Genomic DNA, 24,219 nt, shown 5'->3' with positions numbered 1-24,219 from the left:
CGGCCGCCGGGCCCGGCCGGAGCCTGCAGCGGATACCAGGAGAGTCAGCGCCATGGCGGAGCAGACCTACTCGTGGTGAGTGCGGGGCTTGGAGCAGCTGGGGCGCGGCGGGGGTGGGGGTCGGGGCTCCCGCGCGGCCGGCGGCGGGGAAGAGGAGGAGGAGGAACAGGTGCGCGTCGGGGGGCTGGGGAGCGGGCGGGGGTGCACGCCCCCCTCGTCTCCACCAGCGGGGGTGGTTGGCGCTCGGGGAGGGAGGTGAGCGGCCGCGGGCCTGGCGTCCGCGAAGGGGGATGGAGGTGGAGGAGGCGGCGGCCGCGGCGGATGTCATCTCCCATGGGCGGGGCGGGGCGTGGAGAAGGGGAGCAGGACCCCGGGCTGGGAAGCCCACGGATGGGAGGTTCAGCCCCACAGGCACCCCGGAACTGCCTCGAGGTGCCGGCTTCTGGGCGGGACGAATTGCAGGGGTGTCTGGAGAGGCGGGCCGGGCAAAGGTGGGCCACTGGTGAGAACAGGTGGTAGGAGGCCGAACTTGGAAGTTGCGGGAGAGGAGGAGCTGCCTCAGCCGCTGCTCAGCACTGCGACGGGCAGGGAGGGAGAGTTGGCAAGGTGGGCAGCGGCCCCGGAGGGGCGGAAAGAAAACCGAGGAAGGAGAGTCTGGGAACCCTGGAAGGGAGTCCCTGGCGGAGAGTTTGTAAGTGCGGATGACCACATTACGGGAAAGAAGTCGCTGGTGACAGTGGGGCCGGGGCAGAATCTGTGTAAGGGTTGGTACTCTGTTCTTCGGAATTGGAAGTGGCCTGGTGCCCCTGGGTCAGGTGTGCAGGTGGGAGGATCTGCAAGTCATGTCCATCTTTATGGGGCTTTTCAAGTTATTAAAAGGTTTGTTAAGGACCGAGAATTGTCCTGTGTAGTTTATGCAGTGAGAACGTACCTGTGCTGGGAAGGGAGTGCCAAGATTTGAGGAAAGGGGGATGAGAGGCCTCCCTTCAGTTTGAAGAAGTGGAATATTTGCAGGAGGGATTGAGGGAATGATGACAGTATCTGTGAAGAGTGGACACTGGGCTGTGGGGAGGGAGGAATTGCTGAAGGGTGAGGAAGCAAGAAATGGGATGATTTGTAGGTGTAGGGTTGGGAAATCTGGTTGCAATCTAGAGAGATTTTTTGAAGATGGTTTACTCTTTGCAGCAACTGTGGTTTAGGTGAGAACTGTAGGCCTCTGCATCTTAGAAAAGAGCCTTGTAGCGTGGAAAGAGAATGGTGTTAGTGGAGGTGTGGAAGGCTTAGAGGTCCGGTTTTGCGCTAACGTGCTTTATACCTACACGAGATAGTAAGTTCTTAACTTTTTCCTTACTCATAAAGTAGGGGAATTAATCATTTTCATAGGGTGTTAAGAATTAAGCGAGTAGGTTTACAAAGCACATGGTAAACTGTTCCATGCTGTATTTTACTATATTATGATTAGGGAAACAGCAAAAATGGGTAATATGTGAAATAAAGACTGGTTTTAGGTAGAACACTGTAAGTGGATGATTTGTTGTGGTTGGTGTTATTCTAGTGCACAACCTGTGCATCTTCACGAAGGGAAAGAGGATCGGTGATTGGGGTGATGATTCAAAAGGGCACATCCGTGATGTATATTCAGTCTCAAAAAGAAGGTAAACTGAGAGACTAAAAGAAAACACTAAAGGAAGAGTTAACATCTTGAACAGTTGTGACTGCATATGTTTTCCTTCTAAGACCTTTAAATTAATTTGATAGTTTTGAGTAACAAGTGAGCTCCCTTTCCAAAGCAGGTGACACGGAACACAATCACGGTCCCAGCTTCCTTAGGGACACAGTAAGAAATGAAGGTAAAGCTGGTCGCCTTGTGGTGACTAACTCCTCTTGAGCTTCTTAACACTGTGGCTCAGCTAAGAATCCTGATGGCCGCCCTGCTGTTTTTACTGTGCTGTGTGGAGGCTGTGGGTGGCTGAAAGAGTAAATATAGTGACCAAGAAATGGGGGAAATCAGAGTGTTTTACTAGGTAGGTTGGCCACATACTACCTCTGTGTGATGTTGGATGGCTCTACTAGTTAAGGGGAAATAATTTTGTGAAGCCTGACAGTTTACAAGATTTATCCCGCTCCTTCAATCTCAGCTCCCTTTATTTGCTTTACAGGCAAGGAAGCTTCTTGAAATCAGAGTGTTTAGCCCCTCACCTTTAGCATGAGACAGAGTTGGTGTATGAAGGGAGAGAATTGGGAAACCCAACAGCTTTCTAGTTCTTCCTGAGTCAGCTGTGTAGTAATATAAAAAACTGTCCATGGGGCATTTAATAAACACTCATTTAATTCTCACAAGTCCTTGAGGTAGGTGATCTTTCTCTATTTTATAGAGGAGGAAACAGCTCAGGGGGCCAAGTGATTTGCTCAAGACACCTCATCTGTGAAGCTTTATTTTGTTTGACATGAATTCTCCCATCATTTTATTCATTCTCGCTGAAATAAGAATATGGAGAAGGTACAGGCAATTCCAAAAGTACATGCAAACTGAGTTTGGATGATCTGTTTATTTCGCATTTTCTTTGTTGTTGTTTCCTTGGTTTGAGCACTCGAGTTGATTGTTTTTTAAAATCAAACTTGCACTTCTGTGTGGCTTTAAGAAAAACTGGCCTTGTAGAGTCTACTGTAGCAGTGTGGATTTATCTGAGGATGGAGTCAGTGAAGAATGTAGAAGTACACGAACATAGGGTCCTATGGGGTTTTCATATAATAAGACATGTAAGTTATAAAACATGATTGGTTGTGAGTTGATAATTGTTGAAGCTCAGTGATGAGTGCATGGAGGCTTATTACTCTATTGTGTATACCTTTTACATACTTAAAATTTTTATAATAAAAAGTTAAAAAAAAAGCCCCTACACATAAATTGATGCTGTTCTCTGGTTTCTTGTGCATGCTTTCTGCGTTAAGAAGCTGGCACTGCTGTATTGAATTAGGGCTTTGTAAGTTGTGACCTGCCGAACGGGGTGTACAAGCCACCCACATGGGGTCGCCAAGTAGTACTCTTAGCATCCAAGCTCCCACTTTGGGGAAGTGAAACTCTGAGGTCTTGTTGATTGAAGACCGTTTCAGCACACTCACGCATGGCAACTACAGCAGTCCCCCCTCCGTTCTCAGCAGGGGATACATTCCAGGACCCCCCAGTTGATGCCTCAAAATGTACATAGTACTGAACCTTCTATGTACTATGTTTTCTCCTATACCATACATAAGTATGATAAAGTTCATAAATTAAGAGAAAGTGAGAGATTATTAACAATAATAAAATAATTATGACAGTATATTTTAATAAAGTTACCTGCATGTGTCTTCCTCTCAAAATACGTTATTGTACTGTACTCACCCTTCTTACGACATGAGGTGGTAAAATGCCTCTGTGAAGGGATGAAGTGAAGAAACGACGTAGTGTGATGTAGTGTTAGGCTATTGTTGACCTTCTGATGATTTGTCAGAAAGGGCATCATGTGCTTCTGGACCATGGTTGATGGTGGGTAACTGAAAGCGCAGATATGAGGGGACGACTGTAGAGTCACAAGACTGTTATTACTTCCAGATCCCAGAATGAGGGAGCAGTGAGCTGGGGGAATGACAGCCCTCTGTCCCAGGTGACGGGTGAGCAGGAGATAGAGAATAGGGAATCCAGCATCTGTCACTTACACGATAATTGTGGTGTAGGTTATTTACTTTTTGGGCTTTAAATCTGGTTATTTTAAAAGGTGTCCCTGGGGGAAAGTGAGGTGGGAACTTAAGGTGGGCATCCTAAACCTAAATCCTCATCTAAATATCCAGACTTCGGGCGTGATTAGGGTTAGCATACTGTAAAATGCGTAGGAAACAACTCAGAAAAATGAAAAATGAAGTTGTTTGCTTCAAAAGTTGTTTGTCCCATACTTTCTTCCTGGCAAATTCTGTAAAAATCCACTTAGTTATCCAAGGGTCCAGCTCAAACTCCACCCAGCTGTGAAGCATTTTCTGACTACCTCAACTGAAAATGATCTCTTTATTTTGGATACTTGTAATTCTGTCCACATCACTCCTTCCTGTTATGTGTGAATACTTCGTCTCATTAGATTATAAACTCCGTGAGGATAAGGCCACATTACACTGTTACCCTTATGTAGTGCCTAGCACATTGTCTTTCTTATAAGTCCTGCTTAATACATAATGAATGACTGAATATTATAGATTTTCAAAGTGGTTCATCTTTTGTTGAAAGAATATTGAGTGTAAGGGGAAGCCACAGATAGTTGAATGTTGATAATCCATATACTTACAAAAAGAGGTTTTTGGTAACTTAGTTTCCTGGTGTCTCAGTGCTATAACAATGAGGAATGTCGTCCCTTAATAAAGTTTTAAATAAAAGCTGTTGACAGTAGAAATTAAAATAATTGATAGTAACAGCACAATCTTGATCACGATTTAACTACAAAATTCTGCTTATATCCTTTTTACTCATAAACACTGAGAAATAAAAGAATATATGTGAGAACACAAACTGAAGGTGCAAACTAGACTTTCATTAATTTGACCAAAACACCTTGCTCAATGTATATTTATAAGCAGTTGTTTTAGTGTAAGTTCTGTGAGAAATAGGAATTTGCCTTTGGTGGAGTTAATGCAGTACCTGTATGTGACTGCAGTTGAATCTTGGTAAAGATTACTTACGTTAGTATTGGATGTCCACTCTGCTTAAGTAAAATTTTAAAAATTACTTAGGGTTAATGTTGGTATAGGGGGAAAAGGAAGTCAGTCCATGTGACCTCCTTCAGATGGATTTTGTTACTAAAGTAGTATGATGATAATGTATTGTGTGTTTTATGTGTGCTAGGCTTTACAAGCATTGCTAAGTAAGGAGACTGAGGCTCAAAGAGTTGTAAGAATTTGTCCAAGGATGTAAATGGTAAAAAGGTTCAAAGTCAAGAATGTTTGACACCAAGACTCTGACACTGAACTTGTCTACTTCCACTTCTGCAGTCACTAGGCTAGCACTTGTTTTGCTTGAGTTCCCTGGTGGCCTCCTCACTGGCTTCCCTCCCTTCTTTACATAATGGACATTCTCCTGAGTGGCCTTCCAACAACTTAACTCAGATCATGTTAGTCCTCCCCTTAAGACTCCTCGTGGCCTGGAGCCACCTAGAATAAAATCTCAATTCCTTGGTATGGCTCTTCATGGTCTCATCTTGTGTGTATCCCTGAGATGACAGACAATAAACAAACTAAAGGTTACACAGTGGTGTCTTTCTATTTTGGTATTCTGTCCAGTGTCTGGTATATAATAGGTAGTTAGTAAATATTTACTGAATAAGTGAATGAGAATTCTTCCCTCTGGGCTGCCTATTTTAAGATCTGCTCTAAGGACTGCATTATATAGAGGTGATATATAATTGTGATAATGGACATTATCCTGTCTGGTATTTGCAAATAGTGAAAAATAACGCAGATCTCCAGAACAGGTGGAAGTCACTTGTACTTTTGGGATTTCTGTTGTGTATTATTGTATCTGTTGAGATCATATCTTGATTGCATCTTGTGGTCATCGCAACTTTTAAGTTTTTCAGAGAAATTGTTTAGTTGAAAATGTGTGTCTAGCATTATAGACTTTACATTTGCACATTTTTAATATTTTAAAACTATTTAAATTGAAATGTAGTTGATTATTTATATTGGTTTAGGTGTACAATGTAGTAGTTTAACAATTATATACATGACTAAATGCTCACCGTGTGGTTACCATCTGTCATCATACAAAGATGGTAACTACATTATTGATTATATTCCCTATGCTGTACTTTCATCCCTGTGACGATTTTATAATTGGAAGTTTGTACATTTTTATCCTCTTCTCCTTATTTTGCCCATTGTCCCACGTGTGTCCCCTGTTGCAGCCACCATTCTGTTCCTTGGATTTATAAGTTTCTTTCTGTTTGTTTTTTAGATTCCACATATTAAGTGAAATCATATATTTGTCTTTCTGACTTATTTGATTTTGCTCACTTTTAAGATTTTTAATGTTTTGTCTGTAGGTGAAATAATGGTTTGGCTAAATTAGCCAAAGCTAAGACCATAAATCTGTATTGAAATTATTTTCCTCAGTGTTTCTCATAAAGCCTTTGGAGGGAGGGAGTAGCTGGAGAGTTTGTAACTGTATCAGCCTGTAATTTATCAAGTAGTACTTTGAATTAAAAGGCCTCATGTTCACGCATTTCTCAAAGTAGATTTCTATGTGATCATTTTAGAGGTGACATGCCACTGAATCGAGGTGTTAAGTAGTTGTATATGATTGTATTTTATTTCAACATTCTTATCTGTTTCATCAAGCCATGAAAAATCAAGGAATGTCTTAAGAGCGTATCTAAGTGTTTTAGTTGGTTATATTTGGCATCTGAAACTTTATGTGACTGCTGTCTCTGGCAGTAGAACCATAAGTAGAAATTTATTTTTTTAAATTCTACATTTCCTGGAGTTTAATGGTTCCTTCTTAGAAGTTAAAGGAAAATATTGGTTTCATTTGTTGTATGTATAAATGAAGGAACGTTTGCAGCTTTTGAGTTTCTGTTGCAAGTTTTCCAATCCTCACTTAAAGAGCTCGAGACAGAGTGCTCCTCTGGGAATTTTAACCTCGTGTCTATAGGCGCCAGGTCACCAAACTAAATTTTATACAGAAAGTCTACATTTAGTCCCCACCATACTCAAAATGAATTGTTACCTCCCAGATTTTATTAATAGGTCTCATTAGGGTTACAGACTCACTCATTGCTGTGATAAGACTAGCTTTGAAAATGTTTTTAAGGTGTTATACCAATGAATATACATTGGCCTAATAGAGACCTAATAGGAAATCTCATTTCTTTGCGTGTAGGGTTCACCCTTATCTGGTAGGAACACTTGATGATCTCTGTTTTGGAATTCCAATATTGGCTGTGAAGACCCACTAAAGGATTTTTTTTTTAAGTCCATTAAAGTAAAAGCGTGCCCCAGTTGTTTTTTACATGGGAATTGTGAGTTATATTGAATTACATTGTGAATTACATTAAATATATGATCACTCAAAGTATTCAGTTCTGTCAATGACACTGAAATACTCTTTTGAGATCTTAAGATACAAGGATCTAATTGTGTTCTGGTTTCTTAGAATCAGGAAATCTTTAGTTTGAAGGTGATTTTCACCTCTGATTATTTGTGACCGAGTCTTGTCTTAGTCCCAGTGTTATATTTTATACAATGGTTATTCCTGTCCTACTTTACAGGGTTGTTTCAAGGATTCAATGAGATAGTGTGAAAATGCTCTGTAAATTGCTAAGTGAAATGTAAAAGCAATTTACTTGTTCTCCACATTGTTAGATGCAGATAGGTTCTAGATATAGAGTTCCTCACTAAAGAAATGATTTTTCTTCACAGTTTAGCTGCATTTAGTCTTTGAGATGTCCATTCTGTGAGAACTCTATTGAGATGTCTAAATAATGCCATCTAGAAATAAGTTTGCAAACTCTCATTGACTAAATATTGCTGCCTTCGAAATGTGTTATAAGGTCATTTTCGTTTAGTCTCAGGTTTCATAGCCCATTGCCATATTCCACAAAGCAAAGAAGAAAAATTGTGAATTGGATAAAGGCTAAGTTCTGTAAGATAGTTTTATTTTGATCTTTTGAAGGCATTTTCCTTCATGATCTACTCAAATGAGGGGAGAGAGCCGTGGTGGGGATAATCCTGGTCTTCTGGTTTTCTGTGGAATGCACAGGAAATTTTTCAACCCTAAGATGCCTGAGGAAGGGATGTTAGCAGTTTCTTATCTGTTTCCTTACTCCACACCAAGTCTGCCAGGCATGCCCACTTCCCTTCATCTGAGGACCTCAGACTTGGGCTTCTTTCTTAACCTAACTAGGACATGTATAGCAAAGTTTTGTTAATTGTTTCTTCAGTCTGGTTATACAAACATTTTGACCTAAGTATAGTGCTTGACTTTGTTTCCTTATCTTAATTGTTGTCCTGAGTTGTCTAGCTTTACCTTCCAGACTTGACTAAATCTTCAGGCCATGCCTGACAGCCTTATTATTATTACTTTTTAACGCATCTGAATTAAACTTTATTAATAGGCAGACTATTCAATAGATGTTTACTCTTACCCTAAATGGTGGTAGCTCCACCTCCTCCCCAATTCCCTCTTATACCTTCTGATACTAAGTCTGGGGTAATGAAACTGCCCACTAAAATGGAATCCCACATAGGGAAGAGTGAGGTCCTTTGTCCCCTCAAGCCCTTTTGGGAGTAGAACCATGAAGAGTATGATAAAAAAGGGTGGATCACTAGTAGAGCTAAGACATGTAATGCTCAGAGGTCACATAGCTATTGAAATTTCCATGTAATTGACAACTGGGTGGTTGTGGAATAGAGCAGGGTAGGCATGCCTGTCTCCATGAAACTGACAGCCTTAACTTTTAAATCTTTGTATACTCTTGAGTTTATAAACTCCCATAAATTTACATTGATTTCCCAAAAATCCTACTGTTAGAAGTAAAAGTGAGTTCTGGAGAATGAATTATCTTACCTATGCCATTGATTAGTACAAGGATTAATACCTTAAAAATATTTTCAAGCATAGAATCTCAGTCTGGCCTTATAGTAATGCCACCTGGGGCCACAGCTAGGCTAGCGATGGAAGAATTTGGCTATTTGGCTTTTAACGTTTACTTTAGTTTCTTTCTTTTTTAATGGACTGGATTTTCTTTTTATTTTGTTCTTTTAATATATGACTGAACATCAATATTTGCAAATGAAAAATTTTGGAGGATGACAAATGTTCAATGAGTGCAGTCAAAAGTTATGTTTCAGACTATTTTTCACAGTTCAGGCAGGTTAATGTCAAAGGAAAGTCTCCTAGAGAATGATGAGCTTTTGTAGTTTTTTCCACAAATGGAACAAAGATCAGTCATGTCATCATGAATTTAATACTGGCTCTTGTGTTTTCCTTTGCAGTCTCTTAGATTGGATTATGTTGAAGGATACATGGCCTTTTGTCTCTTAAGTCCATACAAGAGTTAATTTCCCAGGTTTGACATTCCGCTCAGGAGTTTCAACAGCAATTAATCAGAACTGTGCTTATCAGAAACATCATTAATCTTTAGCAGACAAAAGCAGTTAATGTTTGCAACCCAACGTCAATGGACTCTTTAGCTGTAGGATTTGCCATTTTGGAAATGTTTTGAAAGGGAAAAAGAGGCTTTGAAATCAAGTGGGAGAAACAGTTTTAAAGAGTTAGAACCAAAATCGGAGAGTCATTCAAGTCCTGGAGGAAACTTTTGTTTCAGCTGCAGGTGATGAGAACAGTCACTTCCCGGTTGAACACCATCCAGGTACCTGTGCATTAGGGCGCATGGTTGTCTCCTCCAGATTTCAGTCCGAAGCTGTTCTCTGCCTTCTCCCCCTGGGTGAGCTCATTTCTTTCTGATTTCAGCTATCACCTCAATGCCTCAGTGTAGGTGACTCGTGGATTCATTCAGTTCCCCAGCAGGTACCAAATTCCCAGTGCTGTAATAACTGCCGGCATAACAACTTGCATTTACTTTATTACAATTTTTTAATTAAGGTATTATTGATACACACTCTTAGGAAGGTTTCACATGAAAAACAATGGTTACTACATTTGATAAGGAAAATATTCAACACAGCCTTGAAGGTCAGCAAACCACTTTTTTCCTCCAGTTGGCAAAGCACTCCCAGCTTCCTACTCCCCTCCTCCAGGCTCTTTTGCCCTGCACATGCCAAAATGCCACATATCAAAATAATATAAATTGCTCCCCTTGCTTGTGCTCAGGGCTCAGACCTTGGGAGATTACTTCCCTCTGAGCCTGCTGGTGTAAAATAAACCTCAACACTCCAAGACCTCCGAGTGCCGCTTGGTTCTTCCGTCAGTGATCCAGTCCAGGTTTCTCCTTGCATCCCTGAGATGAATCCCACTTGATCATGGTGTATGATCCTTCTGATGTATTTTTGAATATGGTTTGCTAATATTTTGTTGAGTATTTTTGCATCTATGTTCATCAGGGAGATTGGTCTGTAGTTTTCTTTTTTTGTGTTGTCTTTGCCTGGTTTTGGTAGTAGAGTGATGCTGGCTTTGCAGAATGAGTTTGGAAGTATCCCCTTTTGTTTTTTGGAAAACTTTAAGGAGAATGGGTATGCTGTCTTCTGGTAAAATTCAGTGGTGAAGCCATCTGTTCTTGGGCTTTTGTTCTTGGGTAGTTTTTTGATTTCCAATTCAATTTTATTGGTGGTAATTGGTCTGTTCAGTTTTTCTGTTTTCTGGGCCAGTCTTGGAAGGTTGTATTTTTCTAGAAAGTTGTCCATTTCTTCTAGGTTATCCAGCTTGTTAGCATATAGATTTTCATAGTATTCTGTAGTAATTCTTTGTATTTCAGTGGTGTCCATTGTGATTTTTCCTTTCTCATTTCTGATTCTGTTTATGTGTGTAGATTCTCTTTTTTTCTTGATAAGTCTGGCTAAGGGTTTATTTATTTTGTTTATCTTCTCAAAGAACCAGCTCTTGCTTTCATTAAATCTTTCTATTGTTTTATTATTCTCAATTTTATTTATTTCTTCTCTGAGCTTTATTATGTCTGTGGGAAGTTATATGGAATTTATATAGAAAGTATAAAAATCATATGTATAAGCACATTTGCCTTGATGGTTTGTTTGTATTTCATGATTCGTAGTCAAGACAGAAACAGTAGCCAAGACAGAAAGAGTTTCTGTGTTCGTTCAGCATGAGGATTTGTTCGTTATCCTTCAGAAGGTGAAACTGTTGAGAGTTGGACTTAATTAATGATTGTGCATGGAAACCCCAATATTGTTAACAACCATTTCATCAGTAAATATGAGAGATGCCTTCTCGGCACCACTCTTGCGCTGTCACGCCTTGAGTCCCCTGGCTGGTCCTTAATATCGTCGACGAACAATCGTGTCTCTTCCCTCATCTACGGGTCAGAGACAGGGAAGGGACCCGACAATGTCCCTCCTTCTACTGCGTTTGGGCCTCATTTGTTCTTTATTCAGTTTCAATAATTGTGAATTTAGACTATTTATTTGGAATTGTTCTTCCTTCTTTAAACAGGCTGGAATTGCTATATACTTTCCTCTTAGAACTGCCTTCACTGCGTCACACAGAAGTTGGGGCATTGAGCTGTTATTTTCATTTGTTTCCATGTATTGCTTGATCTCTCTTAATTTGGTCATTGATCCATTGATTATTTGGAGCATGTTTGTTAAGCTTCCATGTGTTTGTGAGCCATTTTGTTTTCTTTGTACAATTTAGTTCTAATTTCGTACCTTTGTGATCTGAGAAGTTGGTTGGTACAATTTGAATCAATCTGAATTTGCTAAGGCTCTTTTTGTGGCCTAGTGTGTGATATATTCTGGGAAGTGTTCCATGTGCCCTTGAGAAGAATGTGTATCCTGCTGCTTTTGAGTGGAGTGTTCTGTAGATGTCCGTTCGGTCCATCTGTTCCGATGTGTTGTTCAGTGTCTCCGTCTCCTTACTTATTTTCTGTCTGGCAGATCTGTCCTTTGGAGTGAGTGGTGTGTTGAAGTCTCCTAAAATGCAAGATACCTTTAATTATTTATAACCCTTAATTAAGCTCAGTTTCAAGGTTGAAATTCTACATTTGCCCACATTGCTAGTGATGCGAGGGAGGGATCTTTGGAGGCAACTGACACTTTGATGTTTTAGGAGAATTGTTGGGAAAAGGTAAGGGACTTGGACAAGGGGAAGAGGAAGGAGGAGGTGCAGAAGGAGGGGCATGAGAAGAATAAAGGTAATGAGAAGTGGGTAGAGGGACACAACTGAAGGACAAGAGAGGCGGGTTCACTGGGGAAATGAGTCTAGTTTATCCACGCTTCAGTTTGTCAAATTGTTCATTTGCTGTGGCCAATATGTTAGGGAAACAATTTTTGATTCATACTCTTTTTTGTCCAAAAGACAATCAAGTCAAATTTTTTAATTAAAAAAAATAAACCAGTGGAGAAAAAGAAAAACAATTTCTTTTGGACACCCCATCATATCAGTAAAAAATGTGCTGCTCATTGGACACATGGAATCTTATTTCTCTACTTTTCCAAGGTACCTCTCAAATGAACATTTTGATGAAATCGAGTGTTCTCTGGAGTTGGCACTTGTTGGGGACGGCCTTTGTCTTCTCACATGTTTGTAGGCAGAACGGGAAAACACCTTCCCCCATGTCTGAATGCAGCATGGGAAAGCACAAACTTGAGAACAACCGGTGCAGTCCTTGGAAGTTATCTGCCCACAAAAACATATCTTGTCTACGAAGACGAGCCAAGATGCCTCTCTCTGAAAAGAGGGAGACCTTGAGGATATGTGAAAATACCGCCCCTGCTTCTGGCCTGCCGCCCCCGTCCCCGAGAAGGGAAAGAGGAGTATAGCACTTGGCTGAGGTCCGAGAAAGGCAGTATAAAAATAAAGATGCTGTGCCACATCGGGGCTGCAGCCATTGTCTGTCTATCTGTGTTGTCTGTGTTTTTTGTTCTCTCATCAGGCGCCCAAACGTGGGGCGTCCTCTCAGAGTGAGTTGTACATACAATCAGCTCCACGCCTCCCCTTCAGACTGTTTGACTTCAACGGCAGGCACCATCAGGCACTGAAGACCCAAATCACCCTTGGTGAAGGTGCCATTTACAAAGGGCACAAGAATTAGGACTGCAGTGCATACATGGGAGAAGTAGGGATTTTTCCTGCCAGAGGAGAGGACTTAAGTTTAGATAACCCCAAGAGACCTGGTGATGGTTGGTAGAAATGAAACATTTATGCACCTCGTGTCTTGGGGCCCCAAAATGACACTTGACTGCCTCTGAACACAGACCCTACAATCTCCTCAGCCAATGGAAAACCAGATAGAATTCTCTCTTAGGATACAGGATCTAGATGGAAGCAGACCTGGACAGATGGTTTGATCGGTGGCCTTCAGCCAAGTTCATGCAGGTAGATGTCAGTCAAACTCACTGGTCCCAGAGGCCAGCTCAAACAAGACTCATAAGGCCCATTCCTCATTCTACCCTCTGATTCTCGTCATGACACACCTTTGCCCAGCACAACACAAAGCTGTAACACCAAAGACAGCCGAAAGAATGTCTGGATCCCACCAAGGAGGTCAAACACCTGGAGACCAAAAACAAAACCCAGACGGCAAACTGAAAAATAATAGCCTGAAAACTCACACACAGAGCACAGTTGACTGTCCAGTGCTAACTTACCACATCATCCCAGCCTCAGCAAGCTGCAGGGTGCAAGGCACGGGGGGCCTCGGTGGGAATACACTCGCCTGAGGGCTGGGGTCTGCAGCAATGGGCAGCTCACGCTGGGTCTTGGGAGGACTCCACGATGAACTGTCAGTAAACAAAGGCCAACCAAGTGAGAAGAAGCAAAGGATATTTATTCAGAGCTTGTTGGAGCAAGGAAGTCAACCGCCATCACTTGGGTTGTGGCAGAGACTCAGAATCAGGGAGCGGAGTGGGAAACCGTCATTGTGGGGAGTGGGAAGGCCCCATGGGCAGGGGGAAGCTGCAGTGAGTGGTCCAGGTGCCGGGCGTCCTCTGTATTTCTCAGGTGTATATATTTGGCTTTCTTTTGTTGGTCTTAAGTTGGGAATAGAGACCAACGTGGAAGCTCTTATAAATATAGCCATTTTAGGCCAACTGTTACAAGGGTTATTTAAAGTCCTGAGCTGGTTGCTAGATACTACAGACAGACTTCCTACAAGCCTAATGTACAAGGGGTAGGCCTACCTCCTGGGCTGAAAACTGTTGATACTGGGTTGGTCCTTGGGTTGATTGCTGCTGATCGAGGGACCTATTTTTACATGTGATACCTATGGATCATTTGTAATTTTAGTGTCTCACTGTAGACTGGGGGTCAGAAACCAGGTCAATGCTAAGAAAATGCGTGATCAGGGCTGGAGAGATTTTATAGACCTTGATGACCCAAGGACCTCATCTGACTTCATGAGACCAGGTCCTTCAGGAAGAGCGTCACAAAAGAAGAGAGAAATTACATGCAGACTGTTGATCTGTTCTTCCGACTCCTCCACATACTCGAAATAGTGTTCAACAGTAATCACGTGAAGGCCTTGGGAAGGAAAAGGCAGATTCAGGCCTGAGGAGAGAACCTGGGCCCCACTGCTCATGAGACAGTGTGTCCCGACCCCAGACTGAGCGCTATCCCGAGCTCTGCATCCCTGCTGGGCTTCAGTCACCTCGCCCCTACCATGCAGAGTAGGTCTCTGATCTCAAGGCCAGTCCCAGCCCACAGAATCCATAACGGACCGTGAAGGAAGGACCGTGTCTCCCTGTCCCCCAAGAGGCCGTTACTGGGGCCCTGAGTTTCTGGGACTGAAGTTGCCTTTCACCCTCCTTCCCTCCCCTGCTGCCTTCCTTCCCCACCTCTCCTGATTAGCGCCCATTTCCTTGCTCCTTGTCAGCCTCCACAGGCCATATTGCTGTAGAATGAGGTCACACTGCAGGAAACTGGGTGAAGTACCCCACCTTCTCCAGTTCATCCTACATGGGGAGCACCTGTGGGGTGTGCTGGGCCTGTGGGAGACCCCACATATCAAGTGTCTGTCTTGTGTCTGGAATGACCCTAGGTTCTTGATGGATATTTAAACGTCACAACTCCAAACATTTTTTGAAAATTAAACACAAGATTAGAGGTAAAGGAACTTGTCAAAATACCCCTAGTCTGTGTGTGAAGAACAACGTGGTGGCGCAGGTACAGGGTACCCACCAGGATTGGCTGTAGGCCCCAGAAAGACCCGGAGGGAGGGGCCCCTGGAGGCCTGAGGGAAGTTACGGGACGGGGGATATGGCTGGAGTCTGGGACAGGGCGGTACTTTGCGGCCAGAACACTGGGATCTGAGAGGAGCAGTAGCCCCCTGCCCCACTTCACGAGGCTCTGTGCTGGGCTTCGGCACCTGAGGCCAGGACAGTGGGCCTTGAGAGCAGGTGTGCTGCAGCCTAGTAGCCCTTCCCACAGCCATCTAGTATCCCTGATGCCATGGAGGCCCCAGGGCAAGTGCCTGTGTTCCAGGAAATCAGCTGCCAGGTGGAATGTGGGCAGGGATAGAGACACGTGCCCCAGGATGTGCTACGACGTGACTTCTACATGAGGACCCAGGAGCACTTGCAGGGGCAGAGAGGAAATGTTGTCTCTGCCACCAGCCCTGGGAGCACCCTTTTGATCAGGAACATGAGGACAGGAAAGGAAGCTGCCCACTGGGTGCTGCAAGTACAGGGCGGGGTCTGCTCCCCACCCGCCTGGCACCCCTCGGATAACTTGTCTGCAGGCTCAAGTGCAGATGACAGAGCTGTGTCCCGCCAGAGAGCCCCCATCACGGAGGAACACCGAACCCAGCAGCCTCGTGCTCTGTTCCCACCACATGCTACCCGAGGACCAAAGGCTTTGGTGCTCTGCAGAGGCACAGCCAACAAGCCCTGGCCTAGGAAAGATCGTCTTTAAGTAAGAAAGCAAGAAAAGTTGATTATAGGAACACCACTCTCAAAACGCAAAGGCACAGTACCTCTGCTATTGGGTATTTAAAATACGAGAACAAAATGCTCCTCCACTCATGTTTCCTTTGCCTTTCTGATACCACGCTTCCCATCCCCAGTCTCCAGAGCTGCAGGTGGGACCCCGGTCCCGTTGGCTCTGGCCCGAGGTAGCTCCCTACCTGGATAGTCCTCCTCGTCATTGCCGCTGAGGAAGCTCTCCGCATCGCAGTCTTTAAAGACACAAACGCAAACAGGAAGGTTATGAGAGAAAGGGGCTCCCGCTCTTCCTCCTCCTGTTGGGGCCACGCTGGACCACAGCATCGCCCTGCTCTCTCCCTGGGTCCTCAGACCTTCCCTGGGCTCCGTGGGGTCAGAGCCCTTCAACAAGACATTTATCACAGATGCAAAGCTTCAGATGAGAGCAAGGATGCCTCTCACCTTGTCACTCGGCCTGTTTCCACTGGGCCGTTCTCGCTCTCACCTGCAGAACCATCACCTGAAGTTCCAAGTGTTGTGGGGGGAGGTTACCATCAACGTGTTGACTGGTCCGAAGCCTAGACGGCTTCCAATGAAATGGGCAGTGACCACTCGAGGACGATGGAGACCTTCTCTCCATGTGGCCAACATCTACGGGATGATGAGATTGTACTAAACTACGGTGTTCTCCACAGAGGAGTCGTGATTCAAAAGGAAACCAAAACCGTAAGTGACCTTGTTTTACATTTCTACTCACTTAGATACCTCTTCTCGGCTTCCTTCCTGGCAAAGGCCTTCAGTGGAAACCAAGAGCCTATTTCGCCTTTTTCTACAGGCCAATTAAATACCATTTTGGCTGCTTGGGTTTAACCGCCATCGCACAAACAGCTTTGAGGAGAATTGAACAGCCGACTCATAACTTCATTATGAAATGAAGTTGTTATTGGCTGAGTGATCGTAACTCCAAATTTGTTTTCCTTTGTGAGCCCTGTGATCACTTTCCTGGGTGTGGATGGGCTTTTCTGGTTATTTGTGTGTTTGTTTGTTTTTTCAGATTACTTGAGGTGTATCTGGCATATAATAAATTACACATATTGAAATTGTAGAGTTTTATACATATTCCCATACATTACTACTGAGGAAGGAAGGTGATGGGATTTTTGCTTACTTGGAAATTTCGTAATAGCAGATGTGTTGCTTGGGGCTATACAAATCTAGGGAGGCGGAAGCACACACACGTGCACACTCAGAATCCCACCTTATCGACTGACATACACACACAGCTCATCTCCCTGCATCCTACCCGCCACCTGGAGAACTATGCGACTGCTTCTAGAAACGTGACCACAGCTCTCTGCCTGGAAAATCCTATTTTCTGTTTCACTTCACCTCTAGTCCTCATTCCAGTGGGAACCCAGAGTCAGATGGCTCCCCTAACTATAGACAGCAAGGGTTTTCCTCAAAAAGGATGTGACTTCAGCATACGTACCACCTTCACTTGTTCCTGAAGCCATCTGCAATTACAGAAAAGAAAATCATGAGAATCACTTCACCCACACAGGGTTTGCACAGGTCTTTAGTTCTCTAGGTGACTTTAGCAGACCAGATAGGACACTGAGGCTGAGTCAATGGCCTCCAAAGTAGGTGGAAAGCTGATTTCCCTGGAGGCTGTCTCTCAAGTCCACTGAGATTGGCAATGGCAAAACTCTCAATGCAAGGAGGAGAAATTGCTGCTGAGGAAGAGGCTCCCCAACCACACTATTTGTATGCAGGTTTTGTGTGGCCCATGGCAAGTGCCCTCTTGAATCAGGGATCACTTGGCCCGAGACGACCACCCAACACTCTCCCTGCCACAGGAATAATATGTATCATTTGTAATGTACACTGTCAAATTTTCCACTGAATTTGATTACAAAATGTTAAAAAGACACAGGCCAAATGTGGTGTGACATCTGCCAGTTCAAGACACCAAGCTGGAGCTCTTCACCAATCTCCATGGCAATTTCAACCTCCCCCAAAATGTAGTCACTCAGGAATTTTCTGGTCAGCAGTGATAAGGTAATGTCCCATGTGCCATCTCCATCCCCCGAAGGAATCCACCCAATAGAACACTTTTGTCCCCAGATGAAGATGTCCTCACCTGAAATATTCCTTTTTTAATTTTTATGACTTCTTTGTCCTGCCTGTAAAACCCTCACCCTATCCGTAGCCCTTGGGAGCATCTCTGTACTTGGTACAACAGATGCTACCCAATTCATGAATCGCTTAATGAAGCCAATTAGATCTCCAGATTTACTTGGGTGAATTTTGTTTTTTAACAAAAGGAAAGATATCAAAAAAGGAACATTGCTACCTTGGAGAGAGCAACAGGCTCTTCCTCAGCAACAGGCACGGTCTCCTCTGCCTGGTCCATAGGAAGGACTTCGGTTACTGCGTTAAGGGATGCCAAGAAAGACACAGAGTAGCTGTCAGTCCATTGGTGGTGCTGCTCAAGAATGACTCAGGGGAGGGATGCTTGATATGGACATGGGGCCAGAAAGTACAGAAGAAGGTGGTTACCAAGCATGACTGACCCACTGCTATGGGCCATCCTTGACAATATGGCTGTAAAATGTGCCATACAAAGGCACTTTTTTTTTTTAAAGAAAATTGGTCCTGGCAAGTTTAGTGTAAGTGGGACAACCCCTTGGGGAAACATACAACCTCATCCCACTGTCTGTCTCTGTTTCTCTCACACACACCCCCACTCATTCACAATCACACTCTGTAGAGTCATCCAAACCACCCGAAGCCTTGTGCACACGACCCAACAGCACATAAAAGGCACCCAGTCCTGGAGCACATGCAGTGGCCGAGGGGAAATGTCTCTGCCACCAGCCCTGGGAGCTCCCTTTTGATCAGGAACATGAGGACAGGACAGGGAGGTGCCCACTGGTTTCTGCATGTGCAGGGGAGTGTCTTCTCCCCACCTGCGTGGTGTCCATCAGAGAACTTCTCTGCAGGCTCAGGGCAGGTGGCAGATCTGTGTCCAGCCAGAGTGCCTCCCACCCGGGGGAACACCCAACCCAGCAGCCTCCTGCTCTGTTCCCACCACATGCTACCCCAGGACCAAAGGCTTTGGTGCTCTGCAGAGGCAAAGCCAGCAAGCCCTGGTCTAGGAAAGGTCATATTTAAGTAAGAAAGCAAGAAAAGTTGATCATACGCACAGTACTCTGAAAACCCAAAGGCATAGTACCTCTGCTATTGCCTTTCTGATACCACGCTTCCCATACCCTGTTGCCAGAGCTGCAGATGGAACCCCAGTCCCGTTGGCTCTGGCCTGAGGAAGCTCCCTACCTGGATAGTCCTCCTCGTCACTGCCGCTGCTGAGGAAGCTCTCCGCATCACAGTCTTTAGGGACACAAATGAGAACACGAAGGTTATGAGAGAAAGGGGATCCCACTCTTCCACCCCCATTTGGGGCCACGCCGGCTCACAGCATTGCCCTGCTCTCTCCCTGGGTCCTCAGTCCTTCCCTGGGCTCCGTGGGGTCAGAGCCCTTCAACAAGACATTGATCACAGTAAAAGCTTCAGATGAGAGCGAGGAACCCCCTTCACCTTGTCACTCGGCCCGTTTCCACTGGGCAGTTTTCGCTCTCACCTGCAGAACCACACCCTGAAGTTCCAACTGTTGGAGGGAGCTTACCTTCTGCAGGTGTAGTGATCGGATCCCAAGGCCCCTTCACATGAAATGCCCAACTACGACTCAGGGACGATGGAGATGTTCTGTCCATGTGGCGAACATCTACGGGACGATGAGATTCTACTAAACTACAGTGTTCTCTACAGAGGAGTCGTGATTAAAAAGGAAGTGAAATCGTAAATGACCTTGTTTTTCATTTCTGTCTTACAGTACTCTTCTTGGCTTATTTCCTGGCAAAGGCCTTCAGAAGAAACCAAGACTATTTCATCTTTTCTCAGAGACCAGTTATATACCGTTTTGGCTGCTTGTCTTTAACCACCATCGCACAAACAGCCTTGAGGAGAATTCAACAGCCTACTCAGAGGTGAGGTTTATTATTATCGGAAGTCGTTATTGGCCAAGTCATGGTGACTCCAATACACACGTTGTTTTCCTTTGACCGTCCTGTGAACACTTTCCTCGGTGAGGATAGGAACACCATTGTTTCCATGTGATTTAGAAGCAAGGACATGTCTTTCCCATGGCAATCCATTTCCCCACCCCACACTTCATACTCTTATTCTCTGCAGGAAATTGGAATCAGTATACATCTCCATATTGGAGATAGCAAGGGTGTACCACCTGTATTGGCACGTGAGCAATCCCCAAATACTTACTGTTTCTGTCCCGTCTGGTGGCCACCTGCAATGAGAGAAAACACTGTCGCATCACATTTTGTGTGTACTGTGTCCTTGGTGGCTTGGCAACTATTGCAAATGAAATGAGAAACAGTAGTAAGTCAAAGGCCCCCAAAACAAGCATAGAGTCCTCCAATGGGAAGGGCATGAGCTTTTCCTGGAGAATGTGTCTGTCAAGACCATCGAGGGAACAATGCAAAACTCTTAATCCATGGAGAAAAAAATGGTTTTTGAGTAAAAGGGTCCCTACCATACAGTTCACATCCTCCCCTTCCACCACACCAAGAAAATAGTATCTAACATCTAGAATGTACACTGTCGTTTTTTCATATCTGAACTCAACTCAAAAAGAGAGGAACCAAGAAAGCAGCATTTCTCTCTTAGGCAAAGACAGGCAAGCTTACCTTGGAGGTAAATGGAGACTTTCCCTCTGCCCCGTCTGCAGGAAGCTCCTCATCCAGGCTCTCAGGGAGATCTAGGACCCAGAGAAAATGTCAGCCCCTTGGTGGTGCTGCTCAGGAATTACTTGGGGGTCTTTAGTGATACAGACATGGGGAGAGAGCGTATGGCAGTCGGGTGCCACTGGGTCACCTTCCTTGGTGGACAACAGGAAGTCAGCGTATAAAGACTGTATTTGTAACCACCAAAACTAGAAGCAACCAAGCTGTCCTTCAACAGGTGACTAGAGAAACAGAGTGATACATCCATACGATGACACATTATTCTGTAATAAATATAACTGAGCTACCAAGCCCCCCCCCAACACACACAGATGAATGTTAAGTAGAGATAAGTGAGAAAGTCAGTGTGAAAAAGTCCATAATGATTCCAAGTATTTGACATTCTGGAGAAAGAAAAACTATGGAGATGATGGAAAAGATCAGTGGTTGCTAGGATTTTATACAGAAAGAGAAGAGGATGGGTAGGTGAAACTGGATTTATGAATGATAACCTTGCTGGGTAGAGGATTCTGGGTTGTAGGTTCTTCCCTTTTAATTCATTGAATATTTCATCCCTCTCCTTTCTGGCCTGTAGAGTTTCTGCTTAGCAATCTGCTTATAGCCTTCTGCAGTTTCCCGTCTTGGTAGCTATCTGCCTATAAGATTCCCTCTTTATCTTTAATCTTTGCCATTTTAATTACTGTATGTCTTGGTGTTGTCTTCCTGCGGTTCATCTTGTTAGGGGCTCTCTGTGCTTCCAGGACCTGGTATCTGTTTCCCTCCCCAGATTGCAGATGTTTTCAGTTATTATCTCTTCAAAGAGAATTCTACTGCTTTGTCTCTCTCTTCTCCTTCCGGGACCCCTATGATGAGCATATTGTTTTGTTTGTTGTCACACAGCTCTCTAAGTATCCTCTCATTTTTAGAAATTCCTTTCTCTCTCTGGTCCTGAGCTTGTTGCTTTCCTGGTCTCTATCTGTCATCTCACTGATTCTTCCTTCTACTTCCAGAGTCTGCTATTCATTCTCTCCATTATATTTTTCATTTCAGTTAGTATATTCTTCAGCTCGGAGTGGCTCTTTTTCAATTCTATCTCTATGCTGAAGTTCCTACTGAGATGATTGATTCTTTCCCTCAGGTCACTGAGTACTGTCATGACTCTTACTTTGAAATCCTTATGAAGAAGAGTGGTGGTCTGCTTTATTTAACCCTTTTTCTGGTGTCTTATCTTGTTCTTTTGTTTGGAACATATTCCTCTCTCTCCTCATTTTGTCTGGGTGTCTGTGTTCCTTCCTTTGTATCAGAGAGATCTGCTTTGCCACCTGGCCTAGAAAGCAATGCCTTTACGAAGAAGGTGTCCTGTGGCGCCCAAAGCATAAGACGCTGCTCACCAGTGCCTGGTTCTCCTCTGTGGTGGGGCCACGGTTGCTGTTAGTGGGCTGTGGGTGGGACTGCCTTCCTGCCTATATGTCTGCAGTGGCAGGGACTGGCAGCGACCCTCTACACGCCTCTGTGTGCCTGGAAGCACTTCTGCTGGGGTTTGTTGTGGTTGGAGCCATGCTATGACTACAGGTTGGAAATGGCTGCCACTCCTGGGCCAGAGGGGCAGGTACTGCACGCAGGAAAGGGAATGCTCTGCAGGGTTGTGCCCCCAGAAGGGCAGGGCAAATTTGGAGCTGGCTCCTGTAGGTCCCCAAACAGTTGGGTGAGCAGGGCTAGGGGAGCATTATCCCCCTGCCCTTTCTCTTCGGGAGAGAGCTCCTCCCAGCCCCCACCCCTCTGGCACCCTTCCTGCTGCTGGGACATCTTTCAAACAGCCACCTCTGTGTTGGGTCCCCATGGGACCAAGGAGCATGCGTGTCCCAGGAGCAACAAGAGTCTCAGCCTCCCAGAGTGCTCAGCTCTCCCTGGTGTCCAGCCCTATGAATCACCGGAGCCCAGAGCCCATCTCCAGGGCTAGACGCTCAGGATTCCTTATGCCCTCCCTCTGTTCCTCTCCCTCCTGCTTGTGGGCTGGGATGGGAGAAGCACTTGGGTCCCGATCGATCACAGCTCTGCCCATTTATCCTCAGTGTGGGCTTCCCTTCTTCCCCAGGTGTAGGAGGTCTGTTCTTCAGTCTTTAGGTCATGGTCAGGGTGAGGTGTATTTGTCGTAGTTGCTTCCCTTGTGTGAACTTTCTGAGGAGTTTCCACCTTGCCTTCCTACTCTGTCATGTTTTTTTCCAAATATCCTGTAAATGCATTTTTTAGCTCTGTGGTTGTGGCATTAGTGATTGACCAGGTAAAGTATCCACACATGGAAAAAACATACGCTGTAGCATTTTTGTCTTAAGTGTGAGGCACTGACTAAACTAGAATAATAATTCTTGAATCAGTTTAGATCAATGAATTTGTACAGTACCTTGAACTGATTTGTTCCTGGTAGGTAGTCTCCTGCCTCGGCAGATGCCAGTTGTTCTCTCCTGGAGGTGAGAACCTCTCAGAAGTGGCTTTTCTCCTATACTGGAGGCAAGATCCTGGAAAAAAGCATTATAGTAGAGAGAGCATTACTATGGTGTCAGAAGACCATAGTAAAACAAGTGAGAATTTACTCATAGTCCAAACTTTTCATCCCATTCATCAGTTGCCTGGGAGAGCCACCTGACTGGGAATGAACTTCAGGAAGATCTTGCAGCTTGATGTGTACTTAAAACTCCCAACAGAGTAAAAACAGACCCAGCTACTATGGAAAACAATATGGGAGATTCCTCAAAATATTAATAAAACTACCATTTGATATCGCAATTCCACTTTAGGGTAGATACCCAAGAGCATTGAAATCTGGATCTCACAATGACCCCTGCCCTCCCACGCACACTGCAGCGCTAGTCACAGGTGCCAAATATGGGGGCAATCTAAGTGTCCGTGGACAGTGAAATGGGGACAGAAAATGTGGTATATATCTACATCGGGATATTGTTTGGCCTAAAAAAGGAGATCCTGTCATCTCTGATGACACAGATGGCCCTGAAGGACATTATGCTAAGTGAAATAAGGCAGCGATAGAAAGACAATACTTCACGATATCAGCTCTGTGTGAAGTCTAAAATACTCAAGCACATAGAAGCAGAGAGTTGAATGGTGGTCATCAGGTATGTGTGGGGGGAAATGTTGCACAAGGGCTCAGAGTTTCAGTTTTACACATGCATACATTTTTTAGTTGTAAGTAAATGTATATAGTACATTTGTGTAGTAAGTACAACATAGGGCCTACGATTAAAGACACCGTAGTGTGTTTAAAAATTTGGTAATAATCATATGATCTTATGTTGAGTGCCATTACCACAGAAGAAAAAACATCCAAGAGACAAATTATGTGAGAAAGTATATTATTTTTGGTGAGAAAATATAGAAAAGGGGGAGATGTTGGGGACGGCCTTTGTCTTCTCACATGTTTGTAGGCAGAATGGGAAAGCACCTTCCCCCATGTCTGAATGCAGCATGGGAAAGCACCAGCTTGAGAACAACTGGTGCCATCCTTGGAAGTTATCTGCCCACAAAAACATATCTTGTCCTCTAAGACCAGCCAAGACTCCTCTCTGAAAATAGGGAGACCTTGAGGATGTGTGAAAACACCACCCCTGCTTCTGGCCTGCCGCCCCCGCCCCCGAGAAGGGAAAGAGGAGTATAGCACTTGGCTGAGGTCCGAGAAAGGCAGTATAAAAATAAAGGTGCTGCGCCACATCGGGGCTGCAGCCATTGTCTGTCTATCTGTGTTGTCTGTGTTTTTTGTTCTCTCATCAGGCGCCCAAACGTGGGGCGTCCTCTCAGAGTGAGTTGTACATACAATCAGCTCCACGCCTCCCCTTCA

General features: G+C 44.4%; 1 protein-coding gene and 1 long non-coding RNA gene across 7 annotated transcripts; one reads left to right on the top strand and one right to left on the bottom strand.

Annotated features, from left to right (window-relative positions):
• Positions 1 to 180: 180 nt before the first annotated feature.
• On the top strand, positions 181 to 12,551 carry LOC140846398 (uncharacterized). 3 transcript variants are annotated; one of them, XR_012125434.1, is made up of 2 exons: positions 181 to 491; positions 12,152 to 12,551. It is a non-coding gene; the product is annotated as an uncharacterized lncRNA (long non-coding RNA). The 3 variants fall into 3 exon arrangements; XR_012125433.1 differs by lacking the exon at positions 181 to 491 and adding an exon at positions 501 to 691; XR_012125432.1 differs by lacking the exon at positions 181 to 491 and adding an exon at positions 702 to 10,005.
• Positions 12,552 to 12,686: 135 nt separating this feature from the next.
• On the bottom strand, positions 12,687 to 19,386 carry LOC140846397 (uncharacterized). Of its 4 annotated transcripts, XR_012125431.1 has the most exons (9): positions 19,256 to 19,386; positions 18,907 to 18,960; positions 17,924 to 18,000; positions 17,060 to 17,084; positions 16,076 to 16,221; positions 15,774 to 15,824; positions 14,100 to 14,173; positions 13,303 to 13,434; positions 12,687 to 13,207 (listed from the first exon to the last, which is right to left on the bottom strand). XR_012125431.1 is itself a non-coding variant. In XM_073222468.1 (7 exons), exons 1-7 carry the CDS (start codon positions 19,341 to 19,343, stop codon positions 14,162 to 14,164), a joined length of 453 nt encoding a protein of 150 aa, XP_073078569.1. In that variant the 5' UTR covers positions 19,344 to 19,386; the 3' UTR covers positions 13,992 to 14,161. The 4 variants fall into 4 exon arrangements, 2 of the variants coding, with proteins under 2 accessions (XP_073078569.1, XP_073078568.1); XR_012125430.1 differs by having other exon boundaries at positions 14,100 to 15,824; XM_073222468.1 differs by lacking the exons at positions 12,687 to 13,207; positions 13,303 to 13,434 and having other exon boundaries at positions 13,992 to 14,173.
• Between the last annotated feature and the right edge of the window lie 4,833 nt (positions 19,387 to 24,219).

The sequence above is a fragment of the Manis javanica genome, chromosome 15, assembly GCF_040802235.1.
Source record: "Manis javanica isolate MJ-LG chromosome 15, MJ_LKY, whole genome shotgun sequence".
Lineage (NCBI taxonomy): Eukaryota > Metazoa > Chordata > Mammalia > Pholidota > Manidae > Manis > Manis javanica.
The sequence above is the reverse complement of the archived record's forward strand: the minus strand, read 5'-3'. Positions and strand labels throughout refer to the sequence as shown.

Excerpts from the sequence above, each read along its gene's own strand:
- LOC140846397 (XM_073222467.1), bottom strand. The coding sequence starts at position 19,343 with ATGGACAGAACATCTCCATCGTCCCTGAGTCGTAGTTGGGCATTTCAT. Across the intron at positions 18,961-19,255 it reads GATCACTACACCTGCAGAAG|ACTGTGATGCGGAGAGCTTC; the intron begins GTAAGCTCCCTC and ends GTGTCCCTAAAG. Across the intron at positions 18,001-18,906 it reads TGACGAGGAGGACTATCCAG|TAACCGAAGTCCTTCCTATG; the intron begins GTAGGGAGCTTC and ends CCCTTAACGCAG.